Source organism: Mauremys reevesii, linkage group 3 (assembly GCF_016161935.1).
Source record: "Mauremys reevesii isolate NIE-2019 linkage group 3, ASM1616193v1, whole genome shotgun sequence".
Lineage (NCBI taxonomy): Eukaryota > Metazoa > Chordata > Testudines > Geoemydidae > Mauremys > Mauremys reevesii.
Window position 1 is genome coordinate 117388651 of NC_052625.1, and position 26135 is coordinate 117414785.

At 41.4% G+C, this 26135-nt stretch overlaps 1 protein-coding gene and 1 long non-coding RNA gene across 2 annotated transcripts in view; one reads left to right on the forward strand and one right to left on the reverse strand.

Moving 5' to 3' along the window:
* The window catches only part of TRDN (triadin), a 292575-nt gene that overhangs the window by 122837 nt on the left and 143603 nt on the right, over positions 1-26135 (forward strand). Inside the window, exon 13 of the mRNA XM_039528738.1 lies at positions 13969-14046. Within this exon, the coding sequence (XP_039384672.1) occupies positions 13969-14046 (78 nt within the window). The remainder of the gene's footprint in view (positions 1-13968; positions 14047-26135) is intronic.
* LOC120400283 lies at positions 4198-23354 on the reverse strand. The gene is made up of 3 exons (XR_005595678.1): positions 23234-23354; positions 9719-9774; positions 4198-4850 (listed from the first exon to the last, which is right to left on the reverse strand). It is a non-coding gene; the product is annotated as an uncharacterized LOC120400283 (long non-coding RNA).

Consider the following 26135-nt stretch of genomic DNA (forward strand, 5'->3'; position numbering starts at 1 on the left):
CCATGTGATGGATCTAAATGTTCCAAACTAGCCAATGAACCTTATGGATGTCAATAGGAAGCTACATGATGGAATTTCAGGGTGGGGGGAGGGAGGTGGATGCTTTTTTAAAACCTCGGAAATTACATACAAAAAAATTGGAAGAGCATTAAGTTTATTAATTCAAACAGTCGAATGTTAGAAAATGCTGGTATTATGGTTGTCTGTACAACTTTAATTTGACCCCTTATGTGTATGCAATATGATAATCTGTAATTACATGCTCACATACTAATTTTTCCATGGGAGCCCTACCTCATTCTGTGCACTGGATTCATCTACTCTGGGGATGTAGTAATGTAGTAAAGGCAGGGCCGGTGCAAGCCATTAGGCGACCTAGGCGGTCGCTTAGGGCGCTACCATTTGGGGGGCGGCATTTTGGGTCCTTCGGTGGTGACCGCGGCAACTGGATCTTCGGCCGTCCCGGTTGTCATTGGCATTTAGGCAGAGGGACTTGGGGCAGGGGTGCACGGGGAGGGCCTCCTGCAGCAAGTAAGGGGGAGCGTGGCACACAGGGGAACCGCTCCTCGCCCCAGCTCACCTCTGCTCTGCCTCCTCCCCAAGCACGCTGCCCGCTCTGCTTCTCTCCCTCCCAGGCTTGCAGCGCCAAACAGCTGATTGGCGCTGCAAGCTTGGGAGGCGGGAGAAGTGGAGCGGTGACGGCGTACTCAGGGAGGAGGCGGAGCAGAGGTGAGCTGGGGCGGGGAGTTGCCACACGGCTCCCTGGGCCGGATGGGGGGAGCTACCGCGAGGGGGGCACCTCAGGGCGGGGGGGGGGGGTGGCGGAGAGCTGCCTCAGGGCTCGGGGGAGAGGGAGGGGCGCAAGGTGGAAGTTTCACCTAGGGTGCGAAACATCCTTGCACCCGCCCTGAGTAAAGAAGGCTGTTGCCTGTTGATTCCTGCTTCGTTTGTTGGAAATTGGAAGGTGTGTATTATTAGTAGTACCAGAGCATGTGGATCTAGGCCTGCCCTTAACTAAAGGGTTGGAAGGTGTGTGATGAATGAGGCAGAGAATTGCAGGAAGAGAATGGATGATGAATACTACCCTGGATAACTCAATTCTATCTCTGCCTCTGCCACAAAGTTTCTATGTAATGCTAAGCAAGTCACTTAAGCCATTCTTTTCACAGATGATCACTAATTGTCTGCTCCTCATTTTTTGGGTGGCTGACTTGAGACCTCCCTGGGATCTGATTTGCAGGAGTGCTAAGCACTCACAATTGCAACTGAAGTCAATGGGAGCTCTGCTTCGGTATATACAGTGCTATATAATGCAAAGTACAGTAACTCCTCACTTAAAGTTGTCCCGGTTAACATTGTTTCATTGTTACATGGCTGATCAATTAGGGAACATGCTCATTTAAAGTTGTGCAATGTTCCCTTCTAACGTCATTTGGCAGCCACCTGCTTTGTCCACTGCTTGCAGGAAGAGGAGCCCGTTGCAGCTGGCTGGTGGGGGCTTGTAACCAGGGTGGACCAGCAGCCCCCCCATCAGCTCCCCCTATCAGCTCCCCACTCCCCTATGTTCCCTGTGCTGCAGCCACCTAGCAGGCTAGCAATTGCAGGCTATCAGTTGCCGGCAGTTCAGCTGTCCCTCCCTGCACTGCCATGTGCTGCTCCTGCCCTCTGCCTTGGAGCTGCTCCCAGAGACTCCTGCTTGCTGTGCAGGTGGGGAAGGAGGGGATATAATGTCAGGGTGTCCCCCTCCCCCTTGCTCCTGCATCCCACTTACTCCTTCTCCATATAGAGCAGGGAGGGGACAGGGAGGGAGAGAGACAGAGAGAGCTTGAGGCAGCAGCTGCTCTCTCAACTTCCTGATCCACTTAAAAAGGCAATGCATTTAAGAGTGGGTCAGCTGACTTAAAGGGGCAGTGTGCATCTCTCTCTCCCACACACAAGGTGTGTGTCTGTATCTGTCTGCTCTGCTGTCTCCTCTCCCTCGTGTTCATGCTGCCTTGTGGGAGAGGATACATTAACAACAATGTGTTAACCCTTGAGGGCTCAGCCAGTGCTAGTTCATCATTTAGCAGCAAGGCATTCCCTGGAAAATATCCCACCCTCTTCCACCCTCTAACTTCACCACCTTAACCAAGCTTCACAATCATCATAGCTGTGAACAGCATTAAATTGTTTGTTTAAAAAGTATACTGTGTGTATATCTATATAATATATAGTTCTTTGTCTAGTGAAAAAAAATTCCCTGGAACCTAACCCCCCTGAATTTACATTAATTCTTATGGGGAAATTGGAGTTACTGTAATCTGAGAAAAAAGGTCTTGAGTGTTCCAAATTGCCACCCCCGCCCCAAAATTAGTGGATACTTTTGACCTTATTCTCTCTCTGTGTGTTGGCTTCTTATCTGTAAATTGAGGATAATCCCATCCTCTCATCTCACTGGGGTGTTGTGAAAATAAATACATTTATGTTTGTGAAGCATTCAGATACTAAAGTGATGAGCGCCATGGAAAAGTCATGAGGAAATTAATAATTCTATCTTCATAGCAGGGTTTGAATAGTGTTCAGTAAGGCTTGGGGCCACACATTGAAATATGAGGATAAAACAAAATATTGACTAGTTGCTCAGGATGTGAACACTATGTTGCACTCAGGAAGTATGTCCTGTGCACTGAACGAAGCAGGGATTTTGTGGAAAAAATAATTTGTGAACATGAAAGACTGTATCAAAATGTATACCCCCCCATGGGGGCTGAAGTAAAGTTGCACAGGAAACCTTAATTCTGACATTTACTAATTTTTGAATTATTGACTTTGCAACCATAATCATATTCTTTTAACACAGTTCTTTGAATGTAATATATTTATACCAAACGTCCCCCACAGAAATCCTCAGGAAAACCCAGCATCTGCACATTATTTATCTTAGAAAAAAATCTTAATAATTCAACTTTTCTATGAAGGAACATATTGTCTTTAATTGAAACACCAATGTACATCTTAGAGTAGTCCACCTTTGTATCTACACCTTTTAATTTTTCTTGCGATTTCTAACCCTTTTAATTTTTCAGCTATTTTGGATTCTCTCTAATGTATTGGCTTTATAGTGAGTGGTCTAGATAGTAGCTGTGCTCATTTAAGCAATTCAGATATGGTTGTATACCAGGCTGGTCACTTTGTGTGAATGAGAGCAGCCTAAGGGTTGCTCTAATTTACACCAACTGCCACTGGTCTCAAAGGCCCATAGTGGCACCTAGGATTATTGAGAAAAGTGATCTTCCTGGTTCTGGCTCTGGCTCTGTGAACTTTAGATCATATTCATGCTTTCTAAATGGCTTTCTGAGGTCAATAGTTAAATTAAGAGCAGCTAACTGAAGCTGAGATGATGCTGGTAAGAAGGAAGTGTTTTGGAGAACTCATCCATAAAAACCCGATCCATTGGAAGCATCTGCCTGCAGATTGTTAAATCAATTTTGATAGTTATAAGGTATGTGCTTGTGAGCAGAGGACATATGTACACTCAGGAAACTTAACTTTTTATGTCCTTATTTTGTGGTAGGTTGTTACATGCTAAAATACCTACACCATTTCACAACTACATTTTGTATGTGTTTGTGACAGCTGCCATCTTGGCCAGTGCACTAGGAATTGAACTGGGGACTTCTATGAGCTGCTAAAGCTCCATAGGTGGTGGCTGTGACAACTCATAACCTCTGTGGATCAATACAGAGGGGCACATAAGATACACTCACCAGTGGGTTACAGACATGTATATCCATACAGTATTCTCTGAAGAATATTAGTCATTAGGAATTTGTGGGGAAAAAAGTGTATGGAAAATTACAGAATTTAGATCGTTCTCTAGATGAATAATGCAGAGAGAAAAAATGTATCCAGAAACTGAGAAGAAAATGCAGGCAAATCTTACCTCAAAAATGTAGATGAGTCATGACAAATCCAATCCATTAACTTTGCAACTTCATGCTGAAATTGACTTAAGGAAGTTCAGCTTCCTGATGACACAAGGTCTCCCTCAAGTTGAATAGGGAGAAAGATTACTAGGATCTAAGCAAATTTACCTTTATAGCATGTCTTCCAAAGCTAGAATATTGTGGGATAGCATGAAAAATGTAGACTGCACAGCGACCTGCTTATAATTTCCCTTTGGCCTTGTTCATAGCCTCAGCTTACACAGGCACATCCTATATTTTCATTACTGCATTAAGAGCCTGATTCTTTACCTGTTTAAGTCAATGGCAAGGCTTACATTTTCCTTGGTGGTATAAGATCAGGCCCAGAAGGAACAGCACAGAATATGGTCTCTGTTCACAGAGCCATAGAGCTGTCAATTAAAAAGGGAGAGATATAATACATGGAGTTAACCCAAGGGGTTCACTGGAGGGGGGAAATCCTGAAAAAAGAATCTGACATATGGTTTTGCCAAACCAAAGATCATCTTTTGTGCTTCTTAAAACATTTTCCCTTTGTACAGAAATTCCTCCCCTCTTATCCTGTGATGACGTGCCATCCAGAGAAAATGAGTTAGAAAAATTACTCTGCCCAAGTAACACATTCTTTCACTGCCTTGTCTTCTGTTGCCTTTGTCTTTGTTGTAAAGGTCCTTTCCTCCTACATCTGTCCTGCAGGCTTTATTATTGTTTGCTATCTGTTGCCCACTCCCTCTTCCATTCATGTTTTAAGAGATGCCCAGCTACTCTCTAGCACACATACTTACATCAGCCTCTTGAAATGAAAATCACTACAGCTTGATACCTATCCAAAAAATGTCAAGTTTAATTTCATCTTCTTCACCAAATGCTATCCTCCTTCTCAGTACTTCAGTGTCCTTCCTCTTCCTGTAAAACACTCAATATTACTACACACAGTTAGCATCATGCACAGTTCAAAAGTTCCTTACACCCACACATCACATTAGACCTAAACAATGCTTGTCTGTTTGACTTATGTTGACAGCAGAACCCTGGCCTTCCAAATGCTATTCATTCATGTAGTTGCTAGGGATTTTTATATGCACTGTGGTGCTAGGCAGCAGTTATACTGTGGAAAAATGATCCATGTCCCTCAGAGTTTACTCCTGTAATATTTTGACACCACATAATGTTTTTGGGTAGGGCCAAAGAATGAGGCCATATTTCCAGCACTGGTATTCATTTATTTAGATGAAGTGTAGTAATGGTCTCATCCAAGAAGTATGTTTAAAATCATGTTCAGCCAAAGGGAAATGTTAAAATGGTCAGAGGATGCCCCACGTGTGTGGTAAGATAAGGTCCTTTAATACATCTAGAGGACTTTCCCACTTTACTGGGTAATCATGCCCAAATTAAAGAGGTTCAAAGCAAATCAAGATTCAGAATGGTTTCTTCCATCTTGGGAACTTACATGGCCCTCATCTTCATATTATTTGAGCTCATCACAATTTTTAATGCATTATCCTTGCAACAAGGCTGTGAGTTAGGAAAGTGCTGCTATCCCCATTTAACCAATGGGAAACCGAAGCAGAGAGGCTAACTGAGTTTCTTAAGGTCACATTGTCAGTGTTTGGCTAAGTAAGGAACTGAATTCCAATCTCCTGAATCCCATGCTGTGCCCTAACCACTGAACCATCCTCCCTAGAGATGGGCCCTTGTAAAAAGGGGAGCTCTTCTGGGGAAGTTTAGGAGCACATGGAGAAATTACTATAAACTCTGTTGTGATCAAGTACCATTTATATCCTCAAACAGCTATTTCTTTGCCTTTATATTTCTCCTTACCCTCCCAACCATTCAGAGTACAACTTTTGCTTTTTTATGGGTGGGTATATATCCCGTAGGCAGCAGCAATGCATGTATGAAATTATTCCAGCCTGAAAGATTCAGGGAGAACACATTCTACTTGTGCAATCACTTCTAAAAAGAACCGCGTCACAACTAGCACTGCAGCATTTTTTACATAATCTAACTCCCACACTGTACTTAAACAGAACACTGCCACCTGATGATTTCCAATAATACTACAACCCCAGCTCTTTCAGAAGAGAGAGAATGCTTACTGAATCAGATCATTGCTATTTAACTCAAAATTGACATATTTGAAATACTAATTTCAGAAAATTATTCAGATTATAGATTCAGTCTCTCAGGTAGTTTTAAAATATGGACAGACTAGATGACATAATTGCCATTGTCTTTTGATTCTTCTCTTGCTTCTGGGAACTAAACTTGGTCAGAGATGTACAAACCGTGTGAACAGTTTTAAAAATAGAAATTCTTGATATAATCAGAATCATATGGATTCAAATTAACAACTTCTGATTTGAGCAAATGCTTATTACCACTAAATATTCCTCCATTGTTTGGCGGTACCAGTCAGGATTTGGTGTGCATCACTTGGCTTTGATAGTGCCAGGCTGTCATTGTCCATCAGGAATTTGTAGACAAACTCTTTCTTCGGGGTGAGGTAAGGCTTAAGAGATCCTGGGGTAATACTGGATTTGGTGCATCTGTTTAGCATTAAGCTGTTTCTGAGTTGTGACTGGACTAATGAATTATGTTGTTAACTAATAATATGTGGAAAGCAAAGTCAAATGCAAATAACTCATTAATTGTTAGGGAGGTGATTTTGCAGGACATCAGTTGATGTATGTTGTACCTCATCATAGCAAGGCATGGGTCTCCTCCATTCTGCTTATTTTTTACTAGCAAGTATTTCAAGTCTGTCTGTTATTTCTGCTTTACTTATTTGACTGCTGATAGTGAGTGCTAGATGTCATATAATGAAAAGTATGTATATGTGCAAAATGCTGAATTTCTTGTGTTTTATACGATGGCTCATTGTATGATGCCAAATCCTCAAACGTCCTGCACTGGGCAAAGGTAACTTTTCATTTACCAATCACTGTGGGAGTTCTTGTGTGTTCCTCCCTGTAGGCATGCAGGACTCACCCCTGCAGCGCCTCCTGCTGGTTGTCTCGGGAATTAGCTTTTCCAGTCTCTGGAGTGCCCTCTGCAGGCCGGTGTCCCGCTGCCAATGGCCCCTGTGTCTCTCCCAGGACCCGGTGCCCCTTTACCCTGGGGCTTCCCCCTGGCAATAACTCCACCAGTCTTTATGTGTCTTCCCTTTCTGGGAAACCCCCAACCCTCTATCCCCACCTTGCCTCAGCCTATGGGCCACTGCCAGTCACCATCTAGCCCCCTTTCACTGGGGCCGACTGCAGTCTCTATAAGCCAATCATCATAGACAAGGGAGGTTTAGACCTGCTGCCTTTCCCTGCAACCCAATACCTCCAGGGGCCTTCACTCCAGTACCCTTTAGCACTCAGGCAGCTAGGTCCATCTCTCTCCTCAGCTAGAGGGAGACTCTTGGGCTTCTGGCTCCCAGCCTTTTTCTACAGGCCAGCTGTGGCCTGATTGGGGTGTGGCCCAGCTGCGCCGCTTCCCCAATCAGCCCAGCTTTTCCCCTGCCACAGCTCTCTTCCAGGGCTGTTTTAAGCCCTTCAGGGCAGGAGTGGGGTAACCACCCCGCTACACTCCCCTCTGTCCAACACATCATAATGACTGTAATTGTACAAGCACAGAGTTTTCTTTTTCCATGTTTTTCATTTCTCTAAGATCTAACTGCAAATGCATTGCTAAACATAATTTGTAAGACTCTCTCCTAAGACCTGCTAAATTGTGCAATGGTTTTGTGATATGGTAACTGGGATAAGACAACCAAATTAATTGTAACTTGTGTGCTATGAATGAAGATTGGAATATAATATCTCAACAAGTGAGATGCTAACCCAATGCAACACCTGCCACAGAAACGTGTGTACTTTTCCTTTAAAAGTGATACCTTGACCTTTTTAGTCAATTTCCGAGAACCTTTTCCCAGATGTCTGTATCAAAATCCTCATATAGGACCAGTTCTGTCACCCTGGCTCATGCTGAGTAATTCCTTACTCATTAAGTAGCTAGGTTGAAATCAGTACAAAAGAGTTATTTGTGGAACAGTCATATTCAGCTTGAGTAATGGAGCCAGAACTGGGCCTATAGGATGCTAAAATGTGTATGTGTCTCAGCAGTTTGGCCTTATTTTTTTTTAAGCTCAAGGAAGGATGTATAACTTGATACTCAGATATCTTGACAAAAGCCCTCCTCAGAATTCTGCACTCTTTTGAACAGCAAAACCTCCTACAGCTTTCACAAAATTTGATTTGAGCCAAGGAAGCACTTTGGAAGCTCTGTGGTAAAAACCTCAGGAAAAAAGTAGCTCTAAGAATATACTGACCTAAGGAGATTTAGCTGCACAATGCTGTACTGATTAAATATTTTTATGGTCATGACTGATGGCACTAGCTAAAGGCAGGCCTGGTGAAAGGTTCATCTGAAGCTCTGCCAATACATCTTAAGTCTGTCTTGCTTAAATACCCTGAACCTTGCCTTTGCAGAGTCTGCCAAACTGTGTGAGATAAATGTCCATTGGAGAGTAGGATGAAACCACCAAACTAATTCCCAGTTGTAACTTTAATCAGTATTTGTGGCTAGGTGAAAGGGTAGTGCATTGACCTGGACCATCTGATGTGCACATAAAGGCCAAGTGAGATCTGTGGGAGGGTGGAAACTCATGCCCATTCAGATTCCAGTTGACTGATTGCAGCATGGTGGTGGTGGTGGGCGGGGGGGGGTTTCCAAGGAAGTATTTCTGTTTAATAGAATTCAGTATGCTTGCATTAAAAACATATTTGAAAACAAAAATTGTACAATATCAAAACTAGCAGCTGGCCGTGTTGCTACTCCTTTCTACTCCCAGCATATTGTGAAGTGACTATAAAGGAGATGATCACTGAGGTTTTCCCCTCTCTCCTCCCCTAAAAAGCATTCAGCATATCACATTTCCAAAACTGCACACGTCTTTTCCATACCGTCACTCTTAACCCACTGTCCTTTTTTTTTAGCTTAATAGATGGATGACCTCCCAAGGCTGTTATATTATTTTTATTAGCATTTTTTTTAAATCTTGGTAGCATGCTTTAAGTAAAAGATATCTGCTGGACTCTACCCAGAGTCCCAAAGCTGAGTGTGGTGTTTTAAAGAATTTTAAACTACAGTGGAATATATTGAACATTTAGATTTGATATTGAATGTATAATCACTCTTTTGACACACCATAATAGTTCTGTTTGGTAGCTAGCCAATTAAACATTATGAAATTTAAAGTATTAATTATATTACTGCTGATAATTGCTGAGCCTATGACAGTGTTTATCCTCCAGAAAGATTGACCTCATACTACATTAGAGGCTCACTGGATGTTGGGCAATTACCTATTTAATTAAGAGCCTGATCCTGAGTGGTATTGAAAAATTGGACTGCTAATGGCTGCAAGAGGGGGGTCATATGTGCTCAGCATTTCTGAGGAGCCAGCCATAAATACAGGACTTCATTCTCTAACCCATCACTCCAGTTTTACAGTGCTGTCATTCCGTGCAACATTGTGCAAAATCAAGCTCGTGGTGTATTATGGTCACTCATTAAATTGGTCACTCATTAAATTGGGCATGCAAATGTGCACACATTTTTGTGCATGTACTTGCATGTCTGACTCTTAGGAAAAGCAGGCCCTGAATACAAAAAATAAATTAGCCAACCCTTCCATTTTGCCCTCTCCCCTAGTAGAATAAAAAGGGCTCCTTTGAAATGAATACAGTAGTTAACATATTTAAAACAAAATAAAATGTTCTTACATTTTTAGTCAGCCTTTAAAATTCACTGCCATCCAAGTTCAAATTCAGGGCTGTGGCTGCATTTGAAAAAGGGGTTAGATAATTGTATAACCAATAGCAATGGTTGTTAAGGATTTGATACATTCTGCCACTTCATGAAGTAATCTGATCACCTCCGGTCGCAGTTAAAAAAAAAAAAAAAAAAACCTGCCTTCCCCTCATTTACAGCAGAAATTGTTGTCCAGTTCTAGCCACTGCTGAAATCAGGAGGCTGGATGGTCTAATCAGGTATAACCAATTCTGCATTGCTGTTTCTGAATTCTCTGTGCAGTAGCAAAATAATTTCTGTTTTATGACTTGCCACAGAGAGAGAAAAGAAGGAATTTGACTTAGATTTCTTTTTAACATATTTCATCAAAAGAATGGATGAAATTTTTATTTGGCTACTGTCCTTTGCCTTCCCATCAAAGTGAATAGGTAGACATTTAATATCACATGGAAACATTAAAGCAGCTTTTTATCAGGATATATGGAAACCTGCTCAGAACAAACATTCTGGCCTTAGGGAGACTTTTTGATCTGTGGAGTTGAAGCTTTGGTGTTTTAAACACCCTCATACGTAGGTCAGGTGGTCAATTTTAATAACGGATTTGCTTAAAACTTGTGTAAAACTATAAAAAAGAACTTGACAAGTCATTAGTGGTAAATGGTATAACATTGGGATTATACTAACTAACATTGGTGGAGTCATTAGAACTTTTGATAAAACAAGGAACAGTGAAGTAATAGGACTGTCCTGCAGAGGAGGATTTACCATGAAACAAACAGTGCGGTGGCATGGGGTCCCCAATGAAAGGGGGCCCCCGAAAATGCAGGACAAATCTCATCTGATACCTGCCCCTGAATCCCGGCCAGCAGCACAGCAGGGCTCAGGCTGGCAGACTGTCTGCATTCCGTGGCCAGTAGCCCCATGCCACTCCCAAAAGCGGCTGGCTGCTGGCATGTCTCTGCATGCCCCTGGTGTGTGTGTGTGGGGGGGGGGGAGGTGGCTCCATGCACTGCCCCCGCCCCAGGCAGCACACGGAGACCCGCTGCCCCTTCCCGCCAGGGGCATGCAGAGACATGCCAGCAGCAGCACAGCATGACTAAGGAAGCACCCTGCCTTTGCTGCCTCCCTCTCTCTGTGCCGCTCCCGGAAGCAGCCAGCATATCCCTGCAGCCCCTAGATGGGTGTCTCTGCGCATTGCCCCTGCCCTAAGCTCCAACTCTGCAGCTCCCATTGGCTGGGAACTGCAGCCAGTGGGAGCTGTGGGGGTGGCGCTTGCTGGCAGTGGCACACAGAGACCCCCACCCCCTCTCCAAGGGCCACTGCCAGAGGAGTGTGCCATCCCCCTGACCTCTACTGGACGCCAACCCTCAGCCCCAGCCCAGGGCCCACACCCCATACCCAAACTTCCTCCAAGAGCCTGCAGCCTTCACCCCTCCCACATCCCAACCCCCTGCCCAGCCCAGAGCCCACACCCAAATTTCCTCCCAGAGTCTGCACACCCAAGCCCAGACCCTGCACGCAAACTCCCTCCCAGAGCCTGACCCCTGCACCCTCTCCTGCACCCCAACCCCCAATCAAGGCGGGGAAAAGAATGAAAAATGGGCAGGGGGAAATAAGAAAAAATGTTCTTTTTCTTGGCTGGGTTCTGAGCCGGGGGAGGAGGGTGAAAATGAAGCTGCGCTCAGGGCCCCACTAACTCTAAATCCGCCGCTGCTGTCCTGTACATTGACTGATAGGAGCTAAAACTCTCTCCCAAGCAGTACTTTCCATTACAGTGCAGAAAGTGCACAGTGCAGTCCAAATGACCGACTATCCTTCTTAATTACTAACCTACTCAACATTCTGAGTGGCTGCCCTTTATCATCCCTCACAAAAAGCAGTTAGTTCTAATTGTATAATTTGTCTTTTTTTTCCACTTAGAGATGGGCAAACTAGTTAGAATTAAAAAAGAATACTAACTTGAACTTTAGCCCAAAACTGGCACCAAAACTTTTTGAAAGTAGAAAAGATTTGAATTCTCCTTCTCCCTCCTATTCTACACTTTCAGCTTTCACCTTGATTTCAAGCCTGATTATTAGACCCCAAGGGTTTGGAAAACTATTGATAACATCTGAATTCCTAAAATTTGCCCTTCCTTAATTCACTGACATGAAACTAAAGTGATTCTATGTATGAGCTTTAATAATCCTCTTCTTGTTGTTGTTGTTGTTGGTTTTTTGCTGAAATTACAGCATTCTTGATGAAACCTGAGATTTCAGCATTTGTTTTAATGGTTCAGGCATTACTGCTAAATTTTGGGCAGCTCTGTGTGACATTTTATGCTATTTGATGTGCTATTAGAGGTTCTCAAAACTTATTGGTTCATATACCACCTTTTAAAACAATTGATGTGAAGTGAATTGGTGGAACATTAAATTCATGTACCATTAATGTTACATGTACCACAGTTTTGGAACCCCTGAGCTAAACTGCATGTTTACAAATAATTTGCATATCATTGTAAACTTCAGCTTTTTAAAGAATATTGTGGATTTAGTGCTGATGCAAGGCATTGACTTGAAAACTCTAGGGCAAGTATCCCACTGTTTACCTTTCGGTCAGCAGTAGGTTAAGTTTCTCATACACACTACACTCCCAGTATGCCACAACTTTGTCAGTGGAGGGGACTTCATCTTGAACAGCAGTAGTTCAGGGCTTGTCTACCTTGTGCATCAATGCACACCAGCTGGGGTGTAAATTCTAGTGTGCACCAGCATATCATGCACTGACTGCTAGCACAGTAAAAGCTCCTTGGTGAACGTTGATGTAGTACTCTTTGAAATGGTACTACATCAACATGCCTTAGGGAACTTGTAGTGCGCACCATCAGGGTCACCATGGACAGTTAGTGCGCAAAACTCTGGTGCACACTAGAATTTACACCTCAGCTGGCATGCACTAATGCACTGTGCAAATAAGCCCAAAGTCTCCATGTCCCATGCAGTTCTTGGCTTCTCTTCTGAGTCTATCAATTAGTGCAACGAGTGGCTGTGAGTTTGTCATGTGAGAGCTGGAATGGAAATCCACGAAATTCATCTTTCCTAAGGGGCCACCAAGTACCTAATAGAAGAAACAACTTTTAATCCCTACTGAGCTGGACTGCATTCATACTTTATAGTTCATTAGCAATGCCCTGAGACACCCTGTCCAAAAGGAAGTGCTAAGGTTACAGCTCCATAAGGCTGGGCATCTTATCAATGAATGGCTGCTTGTGTGCTAGTTGAAGGCAGATGTGCCCATATAAGTATTATAACATATTTATTTATTTTGCACAACAGAAAACCAAAGGGGTTTTCACAATTATTATAAACTAGTACAATAAAAACAGTTATAGAAATACTTACCTGGAAAAAGCAACAATGGGGTAAAAAGCATTTTGCAAACAAACATTGCAGAACAAAAGATACAATATAAGTAATAACAAGGGGAGGAAAATTGTGTTTGGTTGTTAATGCTTGTTGAAAATAAGTAAGGTTTGAGGAAAGCTTTGAAAGAACACTCTCTGCACACAATAAAATAGACTTACTCTTAGTCCTATGCCTACCAGCTAGCGAAGGTTTTCAGTAGGCAGTAAGGATCAAAAGCTAGATAATGTTTACACTGCATGACCGACCTGATGTTGGTTAATTAAGGTGAGTCCTTGAGGATAAAATACACAATATTATTGAACAGTGTTTCAAACAGTTTTCATAACAAGTGGACATGAGAGAACAACTGAGGATCATTTGTTTTGTATAAAATATGCTTTTACTATAGACACAGGGTTCTGAATATGTGACCTTTTCATTAAAGTATTAATCTTTTGGGTTTTTTTTAGTATAATGAAGAAGAATTGAACTGTAAATATTGCAAAATATAGGATTGTGCTCAGCTAGAATGACATCATCCTCAGAGACTTAGAATGTCTCTTTCAATAGATTGTTTGTTAAGATATGCTTTTTCCTTCAATGATGTTGGTTGGGTATGCACAGTTTTTATGCAAAATGCAATATTTTAGATAGGAACAGTTCTGGAGAGAAATTAGTCTGCTAGTGACTGTTAAACTGTCAGCTTGTACCCCAAGTTATAAATAATACACGTTGTGAGGGGAAACACGGTGTTTAAAGACCCAGATGCTAAATAATATAAAATAATGTTTTGATTCATTTTCTACACTGTTTAACTTGTACCGCTTCATGCGCAGGACAAAAGGAAACAGTGCCTCCTTATCTACTTGTAGAACAAAATCCAAGGAAGAAGCCTGCAGCACTAGCTATTGAAGGCAAGTTTGATTCTTTTCTTCATCATCAATTCATTCACTGGTCTTGAGTCTACTTTCCCATTGATTTTGATGGAGCAGGATCAAGCCTATATACCAAAATCACGCCAGGGATTAAGTATTTGCAGGATTGGGACCTAAGACTGATTGTGTCTAATCAGAGCTGCATGGACTACCCAGGGACCTGTGTGGAGGATTATTGACTTCAGTGGGTCTACGGGAGGGCACCAGGGTCTTCCTGCCTGAATCAGATTGCAGGATTAGGACTAAATTTCTAAAAAAGTGCATTGGGGTGTTTCAGGAGGTAAGGTGCTACATAAATGTAAATGAGCATCATTATTATTAAATGACAATGGTGGATTATTATTTCAGCAATTGCTATTTAGGAATGTTACTATATAATTCATTGTAGTTGTAAACAATATATCTTGCTCTGTTTATTAAATTTACAGACTTAGACATCAGTTAAGTAAGTAAAAGATAAACAGTCAGCCCCCCTAAAAAAGATCATCTTTAATTGTTCTGCCATGGCATTTTGTAATTTACTCACCTAATAATAATGTAATTGATGTAATACTAATTCTGTTATTAAAATAGGACTATATTCAATCACTTTGAAAATATTACTGTAGCTTGCATTTCTGGTTCTATACCATTTCTCTGTCTCCCCTTCTAATGATTGTCTAAAGCCTCTGAAACCAGTAAACTCCATGTCATTCTCTTCTGTTGCCTGACATAGCATGTGAGAATGGACAAGGCAGCAAGACCGTAACAGCATTCATAAAATACTGTGCAGTCATTCAGTCACACCATGGCACTTCCTGATAATCTCTCATAGGGGATTTACTTTTATACTATCTAGAAGTTTCACAGTGTAAGAGAAAAATAGATGGGACTGAAGCCTCATGACTTAAAACAACTACAATATCATAAAAATTGGCCAAAAATAGTCAGATGACTGGTTATCTCATTGCCCCAAATGAAGTTGGATGAATATTTCTCTATAAATACACTGTTCCCTTGTTTGACAAGAGTATAAATCTGTGGTTATTGTGAGACACATTATAGTATATAAATAGATTGCAGTCCTGCCTACTTGAGGCAAAACATTTGAACCCTGCTTATCAGCAAAAGGAGGTTCCTACTGTGTTAAGCACTAAATGCTGTTATCCACCAATTAACCATAATGGAAAAAAGACATAATGGAAAAAGACTGCTCCATTTGTTGTGTGATAAGGGAAATCTTTAAATATAACTGTTGTACAACATGAACTAGTATCAAATTAATATTAAGTTCCTGATTTTCAAAATTATGAGCAATTACTGAGATTGCACATGGAAATGATCATTTATGTGTCTCACTGGTCATTTGTGTGTGTCATTCGATCACTTATGCTTGCAATTACAGTAACTGTGAGTGCAAATTAGGCACCCATTTGGCAAACACAAATTGGGGACATATTGTATGCAGAGAATCACACAACTAATTTCTTTTTAAGGCTCAAGGTCTGGTCACCAGGACGGAATGGTATTCATTCAAGAATTTTGAAGGAAATGAAGAAGGAAGAGCTACTAACAAAAGTCTGATATAAATAGCTGATATTTTGCCAGCAGTATGACATCTATGTTTGAGAAAGGAGGCATTGGTGCTCAGGGGGACTGTAGTCCATGAAGTCTTATTCTGGAGCTGGGGGGAAATAGTTGAGTAATAAACCACTGACCTAGGTGACAGTAAGAATAACTAGCACTTGAACAAGCACTAACCAACTAATGAGTGTTATATGATAAGGAAAGATCAGAGAGGCCTTTTCAAATGATAATTAATTATTTGAAATCAAGTGTTAACTAAATTGTTGGCATAAACAAGAATTAGTGCATCATTTATTTAATGTAGGACTTCTGCTAAAATCGCACACAGGAAGCAGATTAGGAAATTTATTAGCCAGTTAGCAGGAATACAGCCCTTCTATGGATTAAAGACAGGTTGGCAACAAAGAAAAAGTGTAGAAGTAGAGGAATACTTCTGTCAAGGCTGATTCTCCACTCTGGCACTTCGAATGCAGAAGGTGGGGGCCCGCAAGGATTCTAAAAATTAATACTGGCCACTCCAGGCTTGTATTAAAGTCCCAGGGTTACAGCTTCTCTCTGACCTTGGATGGGTAGATGCTGTCACTATCCAAGTGCAAAAAACCCCTTTGGACCCAGGAAGGAGCACTTGGGAATTCCTCCCTGTGGGGTACCCTCAAGCCATTTCACGCCCCCCTCTGGGGAAGAGCTAAGAAAGAAAACAAAGGAAATCAGCTGTTGCCACCAGCTAATTAAACAACATATCCACAAATCTCTTAGGACACCAAAAATCCAATCCTATTCTTAAAAAGGTAAATTTTATTAAAATCAAAAAGAAAGAAAATACATCTGGAACTTAGGCTTTTGCTAGATTTAAAAAAAAACACTTACAAACTTTAAACATCAAGAATAACCTTCTTGAGATCCAGTGTAAAGGTTACAAGCAAAACCAAAGCATTTGGGGTTAGCACAGAGGAGTCCACAAGCCAATAAGAAATAAATAGAAATAAACTTAATCGCATCTTTCTAAACATTCCTAATCTACTTACATATCTAAATTAGAAGTTCTAGATATGATCTGATGATTTTCATATCTGGCCTTCAGCTTCTCACTAGCATAACTGCTCCCTGTTCCCCTATTTCCCGGAGACCTACACAACACAGACAAAGGGAAGTTTTTTCCCCCAATTTTAAAAAGTTCCAGCTCTCCCATTGGCTCTTTTTGTCAGGTGCCCGCTCCTTTCCTTTTACCAGTGGGCTTGTTAACCCTTTACAGGTAAATTTGTTAGCCGGTTAGCAAGAATACAGCCCTTCTATGGATTAAAAATGGGTTGACAACAAAGAAAAAGTGTAGAAGTAGAGGAATACTTCTGTCAAGGTAAAGCAAGTAGAGAACAGCTACTAAGAGGAATTTTATGGCTGGCTGGCTGGCTGTCCATAAAAAGAAGCTACCCATCCCCCCCAACCTGCTTCATTTATCACAATTTCTCAGGATGGAAAGAGAGCACAGTGTAGGCCTGAGCACACTGGTTCAGAGAGACTGAGAATCCACTCATCCAACTATTGTTTATACCCGGAAATAGATTAGCCATTGTTCAGAGCTTGAAATGTCAATGTTAGGATAAGGACTGCACCAGAAGAGGGGCATGGGGCAATCCAACAGTTGATGAAAAGGAATATGGTTTATGAATTCCCTCGATTGAGGTGGTCAGTATATATATCTATGTACGGTTCTCAGTTCTGCCACTGATATATTATGTGATCTCGCCCTGGTCTCAACCTCTTTGTACTTCAGGTACCTCATCAGAAAAAATGGACGTAGCTACCCCTCTTTGTGAAGTATTTTGATATTTTCAGATGAAAATCTCTGTCTCCTCCAGATCCAGTGTCCATTAGAAAAGACTGACCACTTTCTTTAGTGGACCTTGGATAATTACTAAGTATTATTATGTATTAAATTCCATCCATCCCCACCTGTCACTGCTACCTCTAATCTAATCTGTTGTTGCAAATCTCACATGTGGGGGAAATAAGGTTAGGCATTGCAAACCCTTATATGTTCTTCAAGGGTGGGCTTTGCAATTCCCTCTGATATTAACTTCTGGGTGCAACTGACCAGGCTGCTCACCCAGTCTGGAAGGGAAAGACCAAATAATTACTCTGCTGATTTGGCTGACTCTTTTAAAAAAGTTAATGCTATTCTGGATCATACTCCACAAAGTGCAATGGGGGATTTTGAAATTGCCAGTTTCAGGCCAGTTTTACAAAGGCAGTGAAGCAACCAGGACTGAGGAACAAAAAATAACAATACTGAGTTTAAAAAAAAAAAGTAAATACAAAGGTCTTGGTAGGTACATAGTTCAACTAGTGTTTTGTACTTCAGGAGCTTCCTCAGCCATAGCATGAAGGGACATAGCCCCTTTTAAATCCTGTATTTTATCTGCCTTTAGAATTTTCATACGGATTTGGAAGCATTGCTCTCATCTCCATGTATTGCCATCTAGGGAAAGTAGGGGCACTGGTTGTGCTTGAACAGGCTCATTATCCATGGTCCTGTTCACTCTGACCTTAATATGCTCCTGTCTCTGTGTTCTCGCCCACTTCCTCTAACTCTGTTGCATTCCTTTCCTCATTAGAACTAGAAGTCCTGCCACATGTGTTTAGTTCCTTGCTGTTCTGTGTGTGGTTTTGTTGTTTCTGCTCACCAGTTTGCTTTGTTTTCTTCCCACAAACCGCATTTCATAGAATCATAGAATCATAGGGCTGGTCTACACTGGGGGGGGAATTGATCTAAGATACGCAACTTCAGCTACGTGAATAGCATAGCTGAAGTCGAAGTATCTCAGATCGATTTACCTTGGGTCCTCACGGCGCGGGATCGACGTCCGCGACTCCCCCGTCGACTCCACTACCGCCGTTCACGCTGGTGGAGTTCCAGAGTCGAAAGGGGGCGCGTTCGGGGATCGATATATCACGTCTAGATGAGACGCGATATATCGATCCCCGAGAAATCGATCGCTACCCGCCGAAAAGGCGGGTAGTCTGGACGTACCCATAGAAGATTAGGGTTGGAAGAGACCTCAGGAGGTCATCTAGTCCAACCCCCTGCTCAAAGCTGGACCAACACCAACTAAATCATCCCAGCCAGGGCTTTGTCAAACCTGACCTTTAAAACCTCTAAGGATGGAGATTCAACCATCTCCCTAGGTAACCTATTCCAGTGTTCACCAGCCTCCTAGTGAAATAGTTTTTTCCTAATATCCAACCTAGGCCTCCCCCACTGCAACTTGAGACCATTTCTCCTTGTTCTGTCATCTGGTACCACTGAGAACAGTCTAGATCCATCCTCTTTGGAACCCCCTTTCAGGTAGTTGAAAGCTGCTATCAAATCCCCCCTCATTCTTCTCTTCTGCAGACTAAACAATCCCAGTTCCCTCAGCCTCTCCTCAGAAGTCATGTGCCCCAGCCCCCTAATCATTTTTGTTGCCCTCCTCTGGACTCTCTCTAACTTGTCCACATCATTTCTGTAGTGGGGGGCCCAAAACTGGATGCAGTACTCCAGATGTGGCCTCACCAATCCGGAATAGAGGGGAATGATCACTTCCATTGATCTGCTGGCAACACTCCTGCTAATGCAGCCCAATATGCCGTTAACCTTCTTATCCAGCTTCTCCTCCACTGTAATACCCAGGTCCTTTTCGGCAGAACTGCCACTTAGCCAGTCGGTCCCCAGCCTGTAGCAGTGCATGGGATTCTTCCGTCCTAAGTGCAGGACTCTGCACTTGTCTTTGTTGAACCTCATCAGATTCTCATGCTGAAACTCATGCTGGAGGCTAAATTGGCTTTTGTTAGAAATGTGCATCTAGCTAACATGCTGTATATGACATATGGCATCTGACTGGCTCAAGGAGAAATTCCAGTTTACAGCCTCAGTTCATGAATATAACACTGGCTGAAATAACCAAGGGTATCTAAATTAGTAAAGCCAATACAAACTTTGATAAATCTTCCCTGATATATGGAAGTGTGTGTCATAAACAGATAGTTAAGGGTTAATGCCTCTTTTACATGTAAAGGGTTAAGAAGTTCACCTAGCCTAGCTGACACCTGACCAGAGGAACCAATGGGGGAACGAGATGTTTCAAAAGGAAGGAGGGAAGTTTCCTTTGTTTAGTCAGTTTCAGTTTCAGCCGGAGTGGAAAAGATCAAGGAACCAGCCTCTTATCAGAGTAGTAAGTTTTAGAAAGGAAGGCTACCCAGGGAGGGGAAGGTTTTTGGGGGGAAAGGGAGTGATCCAGGTACTCAGAAATTCTGGATGGTGGCAGTGAGACCAGATCTAAGCTGGTAATTAAGCTTAGAAGTGTCCATGCAGGTCCCCACATCTGTACCCTAAAGATCAGAGTGGGGGTGAGACCTATGACAGTGTGGTTCTCTTGTATATGTCACTGTGCTGGTATCTGGGCACCATTTATCAGTGACCTTTTTTTCCTTCAGACACATGGTATTTCATAATACAGTACATCGTTTTTTCCCATTTTGTACAATGAAATCATTTTAAGTTTAAAACAAGTGAATTCTAATGCAAGTGAACCAACAGTTTTAAATACAACAGAAAGCATTTCAAATCAATATACTACATGCAATGTGTGCTCATATCAGCTCGTATTTGTTGTGGTTCATATTTTCCTCTCTATTATGTGGCATAGAAGACAGCAAATGAGTCTAAACTCTATCTTAAATGTTCCAGGCAAGAGATAGTGTGAAAGGAAAATAGACCAATGTCTCTGTTGGAAATACCATAATGCAGTGTGTTATGTTTTAACCCACCTTTCACAAGGAATCTGTTGGAAATAATCTAGAAATCTTTAACTAGATATCCTGTAGAAATATCTTTTATTAAATAAATGTGATTTTTTAAAAGTACATTTGGGGGGTTTAGAGTATGTAAAACAAGTTATTTTAGTACCTCCCTAAATCCACTGTAAAGATAGAAAAATGATGAGATTATATGAACAAGGTTTCAAAGCAATAAGCTGATTGGTTTAGATTACAAGTTTTAGCAATAAACACTAATGATTTAGCTATGATGAGGAAAAGTCTAACTCTTCACTCTTTCAGAAAGCCCTTGACATTTTATCTAATGAAATGAGGCACTTCTGCAATTCTTTTATTTTAGTGATGAGAGGAAAAAATTAACCAGTCATTGGAAAGAACCTATTAAATTTTAGAACACTGGATTTAAATACATATAGATTTGCATGGGGTTTCATTATGCAGATTTCAATCATTTAACATTATATTTGTTCAAATTAGCACAACAGAGAAACTACATTAAAAATAAGCAGTCACCAAAATTTACCTAACAAAACCAAACCAAGTATTTCAAATAAGTGGGGGTTTTATTTTTTTTTAAATTTTTTTAGTTTTCCAAATTGCCACATGTAATTAGCAGCCCCTTCCATGTAAAAACGCCATGACTGGGAAAACTTACTTGGATAAAGATGTGTTGCTCTTTGAGATACAATTATGCCATATTCCCTTACAGAGGCAAGGCTAGCACTGCTTCAGAAGGAGCAGGCGTCAAGACCTACAATTTCTCTATTGGCTAGGCATCTCCTTTTCCCAAACCACAGAGATTCCTGGTCAGATGCATACACCCTCCAAGGTATCATTCCATACCCTTTCCATCCTGTCCCCTGTGCTGCCCAAATGCAGACAGCACCGCCAGTGTTGATGTTACCTCACCTACTTGGCTGTGTGCTCCTACCCCTCTTGAGTAGGAGTTGTAGCCACAAGCAGGTGAATACAAACCCAATCAGCATTAGCCACTGCAGCAATTTTCTGTGCACTTTATGACCCTTTCTCAGGTGATCATGCCACACACAGTGGCTCCTCTCTGGCTCTTTTCCCCACCAGCCACACACCCTGATTTCCCATTGTCCAAGTAAAGGAGCTATTCTTGGCTACATAGCAAAGGCTAGCATGCCACCTATCTTTTCCCCCTGCGTGTACTTCCTGGCTTCATTAAACTGGTATTTGTATTCTTTTGCTCCCCTCTGTGTTGTTTAGTGAGGGGAGCATATGGCCCCATGTTATTAACAAACAGTTTTTGTGCTTAATTCAACACAGCCATGAAATGGAAAGTCTGTAATCACCCCACGGGGAAATCATGAACTCTTGTGTGGGTCACATGAAAGCACCAGGAATTTCAGATGTGATAGTGCTACTTGCATACTTTCCACAGCTCTAGCAAATATCTACATGTAGCAATCTTCAAAGCTTCCAAATAATATTTGAGATTCGGGTTTGAACACAGTAAAATAGCTTCAAAGACAAAATCAGGCAGTACAGATTCACCAGGAGCTCAAGTTTTAGTGTGTTGCCAGTGACCTCTGTGCCTCATTATTCCTTCACTTGCTTAGTCTAAGAAAATATTATATTGTACTGGTCGACTGAAATGAAAAGGTACAGTGTAAAAAAGAATTGCAGTGGTTACTGTACTTAATTTTGCCCCAGACCTGCCCAGGTAAGCCAAACAAAAAGGCTTACATGTGAAAAGTAGCAGTTCTGCAAACATCAGATCAATTTGATTTGGATTTTCGTGACCTTTATGGACTTTTCAGTAACTTGATTAACACAGACAGTGTTACTTCCCTCAGAAAAAATAATTGGATCAAAAAGGACAAACCCATTTAAGAAATGGCTTTTAAAGGGGCTTTTCAAGTCAAATTTGATCCCAAATTTAGATTTCATTTAAAAAACCTCTGTGTCCTTGAAACTTAATATCAATAGAAATGTTACCATGAAGATTCTTTTAATTCCCCTTCAGTGTTTCAACCCAACACTGCAGAATTTTGCTAATGCATGTGAAAATGACTAGAACCCAAAGTTCAACTGACCAGTCTAATTTTATTCCCCATGCTAAGAGAAATGCAAAAAAGGAATGGAACAGCATAAAGAGAAAAAATAATTAGTCTTAACATTTTGAGTGAAATCCTGGCCCCCACTAAAGTCAGTTGCAAAATTTTGATTGACTTTACTAGGGCCAGGATTTCACTCTGGTTTCAAGAAAAGTGTTCTTAACAGATAAGGAAATTAGCTTTATTTTTTAAATATAATTTTTGGTTTATCATGTCTCTTTAAAAATATAAATTATGTGAGTTTAAGGTGTGCAAGCTGGTTTTCATAAAATTAAGTACAGACTTTTACCCAAAACTTATGCTGAACCTGAATGAAATTTTCTCTGAGGTTCTGATAAACTAAATTAACTTTTGTTTTAGTCAGTTTGGTTTTCTTTTTTCTTTTCTTTTCCCCCCTGTACATCTCTGTGTACTTCCTTGTTTCTGTCAAGACCAGAATCATTAGGTAAGAAAGGCTATTGTAATATTTCACAAAACCAGACAATATCACGTCTCCCCTGAAAGCTCTTTTCCTGGGATTTCCAGACAGCAGGGGTTTTGATAAGTACAGATAAGCTTTGTATAATCATCTGAACTTTAGGCACATTATCTGAACCAAACCATTTCCAAACCTTTTGACATTCACCCCCACTAGTTATTTTTACTTCTACGTATCCTCTCCCCAACACACAATATTGATGGCAGTATTTTGGCACTTTCCTTACCTCCTCTTCTTAGAGCTGATGGATGAGCAGACAAGTTCTTTCAGAGTCAGCACTAATGTCACTGTTTGGAGCATCTGGGAAGGTCTGTGTGGATAAGAGACTCTCACAATGTCTTCCTCCTCCAGCCAGACTGCATCAATTGTGTAACACCATGCCTTGTAACTCAAGTGCATTCCTAAATTTAGATCTCCCTAGCAATGGCACAGCAACAGGCTGTTGTTACACCCAAACCTAGTTTGAAGTGGTACATTTTTTGCATGTTAATAATACTGTAACCTCTCCACCCCCTGCCTTTCAAGAAGTACTTGACATCACAGGCAGAGAACAAGAGAAGCTGTAGAAGCAGATGAAGGAAATTCAAACTATCATCTTTTTTTGTTTGTATTAAATCCACCTTCTTGCTTTTTCAGCACATCTTTCAATCCCCTCCTCCTTCAGAAATAAATCTAAACTAGCACTGAATTTTTCTTTGCGTCAATCAATTTTTGTCAAGCAATTTTCCAGTAACCTATTCCGCATGTTGTTTATCCTTCATGTGTAATAGTTTTGCCTGCATTTCCCATCTAGTGGTATGGTGGCTAGTGCTGCAGATGACATTCCAAATGGGATCTAAAAAGTACTCTACAAAATAAATTCTGAACTTCATCTCTCTCAGAAATCTATTGTCTGTCTTCAGAAGAGTGGTGCTGAACTAATGTTTAGAAAATGATAATACATGTCGTTTTCCTTGATCAATCTCTTGGATGATTGTTTCTTATAGCATAAGTTCCCTAGGTGGACTCCTGATTTTCCAACTAATTATTTATATTTGTCTGTACTGAATTATATTTGAGGGCAGCTAGAGTAAGCTTCGGAATGATCAAAATCCTTCTGAATTTGGTTGTGTAACTCGCTGTTCAGTGTGTATTACATATCCCCATATAAGTGGTTGGTCCACAGAGGTTTATAAGTCTGCTATAGCTTCTAGTTATAGGAATTAATCCTTTAGATTAACAGAAGGGATTCATTATTTTAGTGCTAAAGGCCATGAGTTCAAACCCTGCATGCAGCCTGAACAGGGTTGGCTAGTTTCATTTATTTCTGCTGCTTGCTATGTTAGGGTATGTCTACATGGAAGACTTTCCACATGTCTTACCATGTGTTTTTTGCCCAACATCCCTTATTAGCCACACTCAAAGCCCTTAGACACACAGTGAACCCAAGCTGGCATGCTGGAGGAATGGTCAGAGTTCACACTGAGCTGTGACCCATCCCTTACCCTCCACTTCACAGTGTGGAGGTAGTAAAGGTGCAGGTACCTGGGCTCAAGTTTGGATAGTCCTCCATTGTCATTCTCACAATTCCCTATATCTCTATTTTCTAGCCTATGTACCAAAAGCTACCTGTTGTTTAATATACCCTCGCTTGGCATTTAGCCCTTCACGTTCCACTTAGTTATGTTTATGCTTGGAAGAAGCTCACCACATTCTATGCTTCAGATGTGGCAAGTTTTCTGTTGGCATTAGACGTACCTCTTAACTTGTCATGGTCCAAATGTGGAACATGGTGCACAAAAAAGACCCAGTATGAAGGATACAGAAAATGTATTCATGCAGGACACTTAAAATTAGGTGGGATTCCTTCTTTTACTATAAATAACTCTTTCTATAACCTCAGTGTAATGATTCCTTATAATTTGCAACAATAATAGTAAGGGACATCAAATGTGTGTAAAAACCTAGATAATTTTGGGGCTACAATGAATGACATCCCTCAGAATGTGGTACACTGGAGAAGGGTGGCAGTGGCAGTGGCAATTTATTATAGTAGAATACATTTGTTGAATGACTTTGCAAAGAAAACAGTTGTGTTCAGTATGGGATTTCTCCCAGTCCTAGAGGCCCCCCTTGAGAAACCAGACTTCCCAAAGGCGTTTCCTCCCTTTTTAATGCAGACAGTCGAAGGGCCCTTCCTCTAAGCACCTGTGCAAGGGGAAAGGAAAGCTGAGCTGGAGTTAACTCCTTTTTCATTGTGGAGCAGGTACCCTGCACCCTGTCACAGGAACACAATTGCATTTAGGTTTGATTTGGTGAGTATTCTAGAATTGGGATCTGCAGTTAGGGCTAGATTATGTTCCCTGCCTGTCAAGGCACAGGTTGCCTTTTCAGAGCACTACAGGAATCTCTGAACATGGCAGATCTGCTTGGTGCTCCGCTTACTCGTCCTGCCCTCAGGAACAGTGAACAGAGCACCAATGACGGGATTTTGTGCTGTCTGATGCTTTGATATGTGGTGAACCTGAGTTGCAGCCACATCATGTCATCTCACAAAGTGAAACATTAACACAATGGCTGAACATGATTTTTTTTTTAGTATTTTCTCAATTCATGTAGTGCTAAAGTCACTTTCCAGTTCTTCCAAATTGAGCATCAGTGATTTCGACAATAGGCCAGATCCTGAGAAGCAGCCTGATTCCCATTGGATCATTCTTGTGGCTGAAATTAGACAGAAAGCAACTGAGTTTCCCTACCGAGGGTTCTCACTAGCCCCTGTTTTAGAGCAGAGGGAATGGGACTAGTAGAGAACCAGCCCCAGGATTAGTGGAAGCTGGGAAGAGATGAGAATGTGAGCATCTGACTTTTTATGCTGAGCCACATTTTTTATGTTGTTATGCATATTTTCTTTACCTCTAATAATGTCCATATTGCTTATTGCACAAAATTTTTGAACTTTGCATTGCTTGATCAGTGCCCTGGTTAACCATATGTGTACGTATAAGCAAATCATTACTTCATTTGTAACCAATGGTCAGCTTAAACTTGATCATGATTAACTGGGGACTAAATGGGGGGACATGAGACACACAAAAGCAGCTGGGTGAAACGGTTTGTTGAAGAATCACAAGGGACTCGTCTTTGTTTTT